Here is a 12,381-nt window from a genome sequence, read left to right as displayed (position 1 = left end):
TCTCTCTCTCCCCTGAATCTAATTCCTTAATTGAACCTCAGGTGTTAACTGTTAATCAGGAAAGTGTGTCGGAGGTTTCAAGTGGAGATGACACTGCCGGATGCTGGATGAATGCCAGAACTAGGAGGAGATTGAGACGTCAATCTCAATTAGAAAAGAGACGTTCAGCAAAGGATTCATTAATGAGACTGTCATGCCCTCCCTTAGAGGATAAAAGGGAGCACCTGACTTTGTAATATTTGCTGGAAACAAAGTGAGTGTTGCCTTGGAAAGGACTGCGTCTGATTTACAAACTTTACAGAATTGCCGGAAAGATTCTAGGAGGATTGCCAAAGGACTGTGATAACAGAGCAACTGAATCTTCTGTCTCTGATTACGTAAAGTATTGTGAACTCTGTGACTTGAAGTTTCACCTGTGGATACAGGTGGGACAGAACAGACAGGTTTCCGTCCCTCCATAGTATATCATGGGTTATCCAAATTCAATATAAGATTTAATATATCCATGTTACATCAAAAAGGATTTCTTATACCTACTCCCCCCCGCCACGTCTTCCATGAAGAATGGCAGATACACAGATCTGACAAAGCAGAGTCCGCAATAGAGGTCAACCCGAAGAGGAATTTTTAAAAAAACAACTTCACTCTACTGAGGGGACCCTGCAAAAATGTCTGAATATAGCAAGGAGCAAGGTGAAGCTGAATGCTGGGGAGAAACTTCGACAACTCCCCAGCCAGACACTGACTTCAAAGACAGTGAAGTTGCCGGCAAAAATTCCACAAAGCCCTGGTGGTCTATAGGCGTAGGAAAGAGAGACAGCTGGAATGGAAGAAGCAAGGGAGTAATTCTCACCTAGGGTAACCATAAACCCGGGTAGAAATTGGAGCTGGAGGCCTGATCAGGAAGAATGGGTCTGATCAGGAAGAATGGGTCAAGGAACCACCGGCAGATGACCGACTGAAACGGTACATAAATCGCCTCGTGAAGGAAGGCCTGGAGGACTTCTATGTGAGGGATGGACCAGGTCACCAACATAGGAGAGCGAGGGAACTAGAAATTAAAAGAACCCAAGCCATCACCCCTGATCCAGCTGAGAATGATCAGGCAGTGGAACAAGCTGAAGGACCAGCAGCCATACCAGGAACCCGACCCTTGTCGCCCTACAGCAGGAGATTAACCAACCCAGAGACATACAACTGCAGAGAAAGCTCCCACCCTTGGGGGTAAAATTCGATGGGGACCCCCAGAAACTGGGATTTTTCCTGGCACAAGTCCTCACCTACATGCAAGAATACGGGCAGAATTTCCCAAGCCAGGGGGCCCGAGTGCGAGTTGTCACCCTGGCCCTAGAAAGGGCAGCAGCCAGATGGATGGTGTTGCTCCACAATGTCAATGCCCCAGAACTGAGGAACCTCGACCGATTCATGACAGCCCTAGGCCACCACTTTGAAGACCCCCTCGCTGATAGAAAAGCCCACAACCACATTAGAGTCGTAAAGCACAGCCGTCACCAGGTTACTGAGTACATCGAGGAATTTCGTGACCTGGCCAGCTGAATCGACTGGTCAGAAGATATCCTAGTCTGTTGGTTCAAAGATGGACTCAATGACAACCAGTATGCTGCCTGCCTGGCCCATGGGGCCCCAAACCTCCTGCATGAATGGTACCTGATGGCAGAGGAGGCGGAGATAGACATGACCCAAAACCACTACCACAATGGCAAACTTTGGAGAAGATCCCCACCCCAGGGAAAGCAGGAATTTTTCAAACCCCAAACCACCATGACCCCAAGATCAGCTGGCTGCTTTAAGTGTGGAAAAGAGGGGCACCATGCAGCAGAATGCCGTTCAAAAACCCCTGCCAGAAAGCCAGACCCCATCGGGGGAAAACCCAGAAAACCCAACCCTCGGGGAAAAGAAACTGGCCTGAGAAGCCAAGAGGCTGTGAGGTTCTGGTCCCCCAACCCAGAGGAAGAACCCCCAATGCCCTGAGGGGACCTGAGCCAGTCTGAAAGCGATCCGGAAGATGATCTGCTGGTAAGCGACCCAACTGAACCAATCACTCTTCCCCTAAGACTGTTTATCCCCAGCTGAGGGAAGGGGGAGGAAGTTGCAGCGTTACTGGATTCGGGATGCACCTGGTGCCTAATCAACCCCACCCTAGCAGAGAAAATGGGAATCTAACTAAAGAAAATGGAAAATCCCATCGCTTTTTGCCAATTAGATAGAACTATAGCGGTGGGGGGGAGCCAGCCAGTTTTGCCACAGAACCATTGAAAATAAGACTAGGGAACCATAGTGAGATGCTCACATTCATTGTAGCCCAAGGAATGGAAGGGCCACTAGTACTAGGACTCACGTGGCTATGGAAATGGAATCCAAAAATAAACTGGAAGGGAGGAACCGTACATTTCCAGAAACATGTAGCATTTGCAAACAGCCCAGAGGAAAAGAAAAGAAAGAGAACAGAGAACAGAGAACCAGCCATGGCCGGTCAGCCTGCTGAACCCCTTAACATCCCCAAGAGTACCAGGATTTAGCGCAAGAATTTAGCAAGGAGGCTTCTGATGAACTCCCACCCCATCATGCCACAGACTGCGTCATTGAAATCCTACCAGGGGCTAAACTTCCAAAACTGAAAATGAACTGCATGTCCCCCAGAGAATTAAAAGAACTCAGGGCATTTATCGATAAAAATCTACAAAGGGGTTTCTTCGAACCTACCCAACCAAAAATAGCAGCCCCAGTATTATTCCGTGAAGGGAAAGATGGCTCGGTGCATCTATGTGTTAATTACAAAAATCTTAATGCCATCAGTGTGGAAAATATGTACCTCTCTAAAGGAAAAAAAAATTCAAAGTTAGGCTTACGAGAGGCATTAGAATAAGGGAAGGGGATGAATGGAAGATGGCTTTTAACACCTCACTGGGATGCTACCAATTTAAAGTGCTCCCTTTTGGATTACAAGGAGCCCCTCCTGTGTTCATGCAATTAATTAATGGGACCCTCCATGAATTTTTGTACAAAGGGGTTCTCATTTATCTTCATGATATTTTAATCTACATTGAAACAAAAGCAGAACACATCAAATTACTCCGAGCAGTTCTCACAAAACTCCAAAATGCCAAACTATATGCAAAACTCTCTAAATGTGAATTCCACCAAGAAAAAATTGACTACCTGGGATATAGAATATACCACGAGGAAATAGAGGTGGACCCACAAAAAGTAAAAACTGTCATCGATTGGGATCCGTCCCATACTCGCAAACAACTGCAAAGCTTCCTGGGTCCAGTGCTTACAGGATGTTTTCTAAATTTTTCTGTATATTTCAATCCAAGGTTAAAAAATTTTTTTTTAAAAGATAAATTCCAAATATTTTATAAATTCAAAAAGTACAAAAATTCTGTGATGAAAGTCTAATTTTGAAAGAAGTCAAATAAAAGGTCTTCAGCCAAAGTGTGTCATGCTTCCTTATGGAAGGAATCAAAGTTATCCAAAACAATATACACCAAGGGAGAGGGGGAAAGAAAAAAAGTCCAGAAAGGGATTGAAATAAATCAGCGTTCAGCTGCTAATCCAATTTTAAAGCAAAGATAAATAAACAAGCTAAATAAATACATAAATAAATAAATTCAAAAGTGAAAGTCAAGATTCAAGGCATTGATTAAGAAAATGAACCTGATAGCAGGAACATGTATATGCCCAATGACTTTTCAATTGCTTCCAGAGGGAACTAGAATTTTCAAGACTCTCTTTCCCCACTGGATCCATGGTTATTCAAAAGTTGTCTTTGGTTATTCCTAAATGCTCCCATTCAAATGCAGCACTGCCAGAGAACCAGCATTGACAGTAAAATCAGCAAATCATGGGTAAGAGAAAAGAAAAGCTTTTACCACGCAGCAGTCATCTTGGGGAGCATAAATTGGTACTGTTCTGATCTTATGTGACTGCTCTCCTTCCCTACATTATGGGAGATAGTCACCAAATATACCAGTGCAACAAGAAGTGCAGCAAAAGAAGAATGGCATGAGCTGACTTGGGACCAGAGGCAAAGGAAATGTGCTCAAATCTTCATGGAATTGGCAATAAACATTATTCTGATCTTAGTTGCAACTGCTGTTATGATTTTGCTGCAAAATAGCCCAAAATGTAACATATTTTAAAATTTTACGACTTATCAAAATATTTAATGTATTGTTTTAATTTTTGTCTTTTAATTCCACTATTTTTCCAGTCAGAGTTGACATAAATTATCAAGTGAAAAATTCAGTGCCAATGGTGCCAAATTAACTTTCACATCAAGTAAAGCTTGATAAGAAAATTTAACTGATGGCATAAATGAGAAAACACTCTAATAACAGTACCTTTAAAATATGATTAAATCTATCAATCACTCCTATCAGCCATCCTCTCCCACTTATGACTGTATGACTGAAACTTTGTTGCTTGTATCCTTACAATTTATATTGACTGTTTCCTAGTATGATTTGTACCCTATGACTGTATTAAGTGTCGTACCTTATGATTCTTGACGAATGTATCTTTTCTTTTTATGTACAGTGAGAGCATATACACCAAGACAAATTCCTTGTATGTCTAATCATACTTGACCATTCATTCATTCATTCATCTCATTCATAGATAATAAATTCATGGGATAGTGAGCATCACAAAGGTATATTTGTATCATGATTAGGCTACGTGGGGGGACACACGCACCCTGTTTCCATTTGCCTCTTGTTAGCAACTTAAAGATTAGCTTTGTTGCTTCTGGAAGCACTGTGGTAAATATTTTATACAAATCAATATATAGAAAATAAATATGACCATGGATGGAGATCTACTATTGTTTTCTTTGTTTCTTTTCTTTTCTGATATTCCAAAATAGCAATAATTGATGTCAGGTCCATGATTTGGGTGTAAGGTGAAGAGTAAAATTATATATTTTGCTTAATGCTATGGTAATTCACTTTCTACTTCTTGCATTAATTGAAACCTACTTAGTCATCCTCTCACACAGCATCAAAACAAAAAATTTGTAGACAAGAAAAGATGTTGGAAGAAGACAATTACAACAGATTAGGAGAAACTACAGTGTGTTTTGTTGTCAAGTTTATTGGATGGGAGACCATCAGGAAGGTACGAGGGGGAGATAAGGGGATGGGAAAAGGACAGCAGTGCTAAGTGCTAAGATAGAACTTCCGTCAGACCCTCACTCCCTCTCATTATAATCTCCCTCCCTCCCTCCCCAAATATATCGGTATATAGACACCCCCTTTCACTTCCCTGATTTCAATTTTCTTTTGCTACCTCGGCCTCCTGGGCGATGAGCATGTGCATCCTGGGTGAAAGAGAAGCACTCAGAACACAGTCAGCCTGCAGGGCAAGATGGTGCCCAGGAATGCCAAGCCCCATAGAAGCTTGCCACTTCCTCTAATTGCACCTGGGGGAGGGGGTGGCCCCTCACTGACTATAGAGCATCCCCAAGGATCTAAGGCTGACCACATTCCATCCTGGATGGCCACCATCAGGTTGTAAATCAGCACTTGGTTGGCCTGAGCCGGGCTGCCGCGGGCTTGTCCTTCACTGTTTCTAGGGTGGTTCTGCAGGCCAGATATAACCACATTGTGGTCTGTATCTGGCCCCTGGGCCTTGAGTTTGACATTCCTGCAATAGAGCAAGCCAATCTAATACAACTTAATTTCTCTGTCACAATCAAAGTATGGCATCTATGTTTTTCTGTCATGTCTGGATATTATTTAATAACAAGAGCTGTGCTAATGGATTCACATAATATTAGTTCCCTTTAAAATGAAAGTTAAGTTAGTTCCAATCTGAATGCAATCAAAACTACAATGAACAATAATGATGTACAAAATCTTATTTTATCAGCACTGCAAAATATTGATTTTTATGAATTCATTGAGTATCAGGTTGAAGTCTCAAGTCTTTTGATAACTAGCGCATGCCCCTGAATCAAAGATAAATGGAATTAAACTCATTTGAATTTTGCTGCATTTTTCTTATTTTGACTTTAGTAATGATGAAAACTCATTTTCTTCAAGTTTGTCAATTTCTTCAAAAATAATTATAACTATTTTGACTTACCTCTCCTTCTCTTGGGCAGAGTCTCCCATTCTGGATATATTTGCTTTGATTCTGTCGTTTCTTTTGCCCTCCATCAGCAAATTTGCACAGCAAAGGTTCTGTTGGGGCTGTAAAGACAGGAAAACCCAGTGTGTGTTAACTATGCCTCCAAAGAAAAATTCAGCCATCCCTACCTCTTATAACCTCAAATGTTTAATGTTAATCTTTTCACCTACCCTGTGCATTTATTGAGATTTTTAGAAATAGCTTTATCAATATAGATATTCCTAACTTTTACAAGTAGGAAGAGATATAAAAGAGCATCCTTAAAAAGAATAGCAAATAATAATTTAAAAAGCTAACCAGATTACTTTATGTAGAATTGGAAAATTTGCAAAGGGCAACATTTTATATATTTAGATGCAGTATATCTTGCAATATTTAAAGTATTTATATTTACAATGCTTAATATCATGTAGATAATGGCTTTCCCTGTAACCCTCTAAAAGTTGGAGTTTAAGGAGGCAGGCTAGAAACAGTATTGGTGCTTTTAAATATTGGTGTTAAAAGAAGATTCCTGAGAATAACATGCATAGCCAAACATTCACACAAATAGATAAAATAAATCAATCCAGATTTCTCATTTGAGGCTCAAATGACCAGGCTCAAACTATCATAATAGGGTCACTTTATAAGAAGATTCTGGCTTCTTTATAATTCCATAATGCTGAGTAATGTGAAAGGAAGGAGAAAAAGAGCATAACCAGCAGCAAGATCGATGAACATGAGTACAGTGGTGATGGACACAATGTTGGAAGACTTGAAGCACCAGATTGAGAACTGATCACCACAAAGGTCACTAAGGTCTGATGCTAATTTTATTACTATTACTATTATTAATGATAATGATGATGATGATGATCATCATCATCATGATGAAGATGATGATCATGATCACGATCATTATCATTATTATAATAACAACCCCTCCGAGAAGCTTTACCCTATCATGGTTGAGCAGCTTGCATGTCCTAGTGATCCTAGGGGCTATGATGAACAGGTGCAACCATATCAGACAGGTCTTAGGTGAAGGGCCAGACAAAATTTGCTCCACAACCCATTTAAACATGGTGAATACAAGAAAAATGAAATTTACGCCGGCTGAATCGTCGCCCAGATTAACAAGGATTCCGTTGGATGCTATGGCTCCTGGGCATTCTTCGCAAAATGAGCTACAGGGCTCAGCTCCCTCTGCTAGGCAACCAGGGCATGGGGCTGACCAGCTACTGGAAGAAAAAGTGAAAAAGCGAAAAATCTGGACCAGGGAAGAAAATATCTTGATTATGGAAGCTTACTACCAATCTGAGTCAGCAAAACGTGGATTTCAAAAACAAATGTAGCAGATCTGGAAGGCAAATTGCATGGACTGTGACATCAGTGAACAAAGGTTAATGGACCAACGATGTGTGATTCTGAGCCACATTTTTTTCACTGCAACAGAATTAAGAGAAATTGAAAAGAAAGCAACTAATGGCCTGAGCCATACCAACAGAGAAAAATGATAATGTGAGTGAATTGCAGATTCAAGAACAACCTGCAGAAGAAAGAGGGGAAGAAGTTGTGGAAATTGGTGAAGATAAAGAACAAGAAAAAAGTGAAGATCAAGAAACACCAGCAGATAAAGATAAATTAGCTGAGAAAATAAAGGATCAAATGGAAGACACTGAAAGAACGCGCTTGCCAAAACTGAACCAAGTTAATCGGAAAGCACTAGCAAATGCACTGGAGAAAGTCAATGAAGCTGTGCAAACCATCCCAATTACTACATTAGCTGAAACTAATCAGCTGATGTATGCAGCAGCCTACATAACCACAAAAGAATTGGGTTTGAAAATACAAAAGAACCAAAGAGGCAAGAAAGGGAAGTCAAAGTGGAAAATTCGGGTGGAATTGAAAATTAAGAAACTACGTGGAGACTTGAGCAACCCGAAGAATCTAAGGCAAGGCCAGCTAAAGAACAAGCAGATCAAAAGCATCTTGGCTGCAAGATATGATTTGGAATGCAAGGAGATTGCTGCAGTAATTGAAGAGCTGAAGCACAGAGTTGTTGCCATTGCTGAAAAGATTAAGAGATATGAAAATTGATTAATCCAGTTTTAACAAAACTCACAGTTCAGAGCAAATCAGCACCAGTTTTATAAAAACCTGGAAAGGGAAGACGGGGTAACAACAAATGAAAAGCCTGATAAAGAAAAAGCTCTGAAATTCCAGAAGAACCTGTGGGAAAATGACAAGAAGCACAAAACAAATGCAAACTGGATGAAACAGATTGAGTCCACAATGAAAGTGCCCAAAATGGAAGATGTGAAAATAACAAATGAAATGGTTCAAAGGCAGTCAAGAAGAATAAAGAACTGGAGCGCACCTGGATCAGATGAGCTGCATGGCTTTTGGCTGAAGGCATTAACAAGGTTACATGAAAGACTTGCTGTCCAAATGAATCAAATTATAGAAATGCCTGAAAATGATGAATGGCTAACAATTGGAAAGATTTTTTTAATTCAGAAAGAGAAAGACAAAGGAAATGATCCAGGAAATTACCAACCAATTACCTGCTTGCCAACAAGCTATAAGCTTCTTATTGGCATAATTGCAAATCAAATTTATGGATGCTTGAAAAGGAAAGATCTGCTTCCAGTAGAACAGAAAGGGTGCTGCAAAACTCAAGAGGAACAAAAGACCAGCTGCTGTTTGACAAGCTAATTCTGAAGAATTCAAACAAAAATTGAACCAATCTGTTCATGGCTTGGATAGACAACAAGAAAGTGTTCGATTCAGTCCCCCACAGCTGGATTAAGAAATGCCTGGAAATCTTTGGCATCAGCAGCAACATTCGAAAATTCATGGAAATTTCAATGAATCGCTGGAAAACAAAGCTTATGGCTAATGGAGAAGAACTAGGTGTTGAAATTAAACGAGGCATCTTCCAGGGTCACTCCTATTATTTATTCTGTCAATGCTACCACTGTCAACCATTTTAAAGAAGGTGAACGGTGGATATGAACTTGCAAAGAAAGGATTGAAAATTTCACGTTTGTTGTACATGGATGATTTGAAGCTGTTTGGTAAACAAAAAGTGAACTGAATTCACTAATTGAAAGTACAAAAGAATTTAGCCAGGACATCGGCATGCACTGTGGAATTGACAAACATGCAACAATGGCAATCAAAACAGGCAAGGTCATAGAAGGTGATGGAATAGAACTTGACAATGAAGAAATGATAAAGGCAATGAAACCAGAAGCAGGCTACAAGTACTTAGGGATTTTAGAAGCCTCTGATTTAATGCATTATATAGTCAAGGAATCAACTTCAGCCAAGTAATTTCAAAGAATTCACAAGATTTTAAAGTCCAAATTGAGTGGTGGAAACATGATAAAAGCAATAAATACCTGGGCTATACTTGTGATTCAATACTCTGCAGGAATAATTGACTGGACCCAGATGGAACTGGACAATTTGGACAGAAAAACAAGGAAGCTTATGACTATGAATCATGCTTTGCATCCTAAAAGTGATGTTGATCGATTATATCTACCGAGAGCAGAGGGTAGTTGAGGTCTCCTACAAGTAAAGCAGATTGTAGAAGAAGAAAGACATGGCTTGAATGACTACATCCAGAAAAGTGAAGAGCCAATGATTAAGGGAGTACATAAAGGAGGCCTTTTGAAGACAACCAAGTCAAAAGCTGAATATAAAAAAGAAGTAATTGAGAAGCAAATTGAAAATTGGAAAAGCAAAGCTATGCATGGCCAATACCTGAAAAGTATTGAAGGCAAAGCTGACCAAAAGCTTACTTGGGATTGGTTAAAATCAGGAATACTGAAAAAAGAAAGTCAAGGCTTTATCTTGGCTGCTCAAAAACAAGCCTTAGCCACAAATTTCATGAAAGCAAAGATTCAGCATGTCACCACCAACAGCAAATGCTGCCTCTGTAATGAGAATGATGAAACAGTTGACCATTTAATCAGTGGATGCAGCAAAATTTTACAAACTGACCCCAGCCTAGTTGAAAATTACAGACCAATCTCTTTATGCTGCATCACCTGGAAAGTCATGGAATCAATTATTAACCAATCCATCATCCTCCACTTAGAAACAAACAACCTACTCTCTAATAAAAAAATTGGTTTCAGGAAAAAACTATCATGTAATCTGCAACTCTTACACTGCAAAAACATATGGACTACAGAACTCTATCAGGGCAAAGCAATGGACGCAATCTACATTGTCTTCTGTAAAGCCTTTGATTCAGTGGTACACGACAAACTACTCCTAATATTAAAATCTTACGGTATCCCTGGTCACCTGCATAACTGGATAGAAGCATTCCTGTCAAACAGACAACAAATGGTCAAAATTGGGAGCGTCCTATCAAATTCTGTACCTGTCAACAGTGGTGTCTCCCAAGGCAGTGTTCTAGGACCAACTCTTTTCATATTGTACATAAATAACCTCTGTGATCATATCAAGAGCAACTGCGTTCTCTTCGCTGATGATGTAAAACTATTCAACACCACAGACAATATTGCTACCCTTCAAAAAGACCTTGACTATGTATCAGAATGGTCAAACAATGGCAACTTCAAATCTCAACAAATAAATCCTACATATTGGCAAAAAAATAATAATCAGACAATAAAATACAGGCTGAATAGTCAAGACCTTGTTGATGATCCAAAGGATTTTGGAGTACTCATCTCTAATGATCTAAGTGCTAGAGCCCACTGTAACTGCATAGCCAAAAAGGCATTAAGAGTTGTTAACCTAATCTTACGTAGCTTTTTCTCTGGTAATATTACACTAATAACTAGAAAATACAAAACATTTGCTAGACCAATACTCGAATACAGCTCATCAGTCTGGAACCCACATTACGTATCTGACATTAACACAGTTGAGAAAGTCCAGAAATATTTCACAAGAAGAGTTCTCCACTCCTCTACTCATTGCAGAATACCTTATGCCACTAGACTCGAAATTCTAGAACTAGAAAACTTAGAACTACGCCGCCTTCAGTCCAATCTAAGTATAGTATATAAAATCATACATTGCAATGTCCTACCTGTCAATGAATACTTCAGCTTCTACCATAACAACACAAGAGCAAACAATAGATACAAACTCAAGCTTAATCGCAGCAAACTTGATTGCAGGAAATACGACTTCAGCAACAGAGTGGTTAATGTCTGGAATACTCTACCTGACTCTGTGGTTTCTTCCCCAAACTCCAAAAACTTTAACCTTAGACTGTCTACTATTGACCTCACCCCTTTCCTAAGAGGTCTGTAGGGGGCGTGCCTTAGCGCACCAACGTGCCTACCATCCCTGTCCTATTGATTCTTTTATTTTTTTATTTTTCTTATATGTATCCATGTATCCATATGTTTTTACTTATACCTATTATCTTGTAAGCAATTGAAATAAATAAATAAATAAATAAATAAATAAATAAATAAATAAATAAATAAATAAACAAACAAACAAACAAATAAATAAATAAATAAATAAATATTTAGAATGCCATAACCGAGTTGCTAAAAATCATTCACTGGAAACTATGCCAAAAGTTTGGATTTGAGTATAGTAACAACTACAGGGAACATCAGGTTGAGAAAGTTCTGGAAAATGAAAAAGTCAAGATCTTGTGGGACTTCAGAATTCAGACAGAAAGGCATTTGGCCCACAACATGCCTGACATAACAATAGTTGAGAAGAAAAGGGTTTGGTTCATTGACATTGCACTATCTGGTGATGCACGAATTGTAGATACATAGCAAGAAAAAATCACAAAATATTGGACTTACAAATTGAAGTTGAGCGACTTTGGAAAAAGAAATTGTGTGTTATGCCAATTGTAATTGGAGCCCTTGGAGCAATATCTAAAGGGCTACCTCGCTATTTGGAAATCCTGAATTTATCAGACTTGAATATTTATTTATTTATTTTACAGGTGACACAGCATAAAGAGATTGATCTGTAATTTTCAACTAGGCTGGGGTCTCCCTTTTTGAAGATGGGGATGACCGTGGGTTGTGACCATAGTTTTGGCAAGGAGCTGGTCCTGAAAGATTTTTTAAAGATTATGCTTAGAGGTTCAGCTATGACAGTGGATAGCTTTTTTAAGAAGTAGGCACATATTCCTACCCTGATTCTACAAAAAAACACCCTCCTTGGAACAGCTTATATCTTCTGACGCTAGCTGAACAGTTTCCTAGGTCCTTGGTTAGG

The 12,381-nt window shown here is 39.5% G+C and overlaps 1 protein-coding gene across 1 annotated transcript in view; it reads right to left on the bottom strand.

Annotated features, from left to right (window-relative positions):
• RBMS3 (RNA binding motif single stranded interacting protein 3) overlaps positions 1-12,381 on the bottom strand; it is a 355,783-nt gene that overhangs the window by 148,922 nt on the left and 194,480 nt on the right. Inside the window, exon 6 of the mRNA XM_026681344.2 lies at positions 6,112-6,218. Coding sequence (XP_026537129.2) covers positions 6,112-6,218 — 107 coding nt within the window. The remainder of the gene's footprint in view (positions 1-6,111; positions 6,219-12,381) is intronic.

The sequence above is a fragment of the Notechis scutatus genome, chromosome Z (assembly GCF_049901735.1).
Source record: "Notechis scutatus isolate UNSWTSFEM ecotype Mainland chromosome Z, rNotScu1.2, whole genome shotgun sequence".
In the NCBI taxonomy this organism is placed as follows: domain Eukaryota; kingdom Metazoa; phylum Chordata; class Lepidosauria; order Squamata; family Elapidae; genus Notechis; species Notechis scutatus.
Note: the sequence above shows the minus strand (reverse complement) of the source record. Positions and strands in the feature narration are given on the sequence as shown.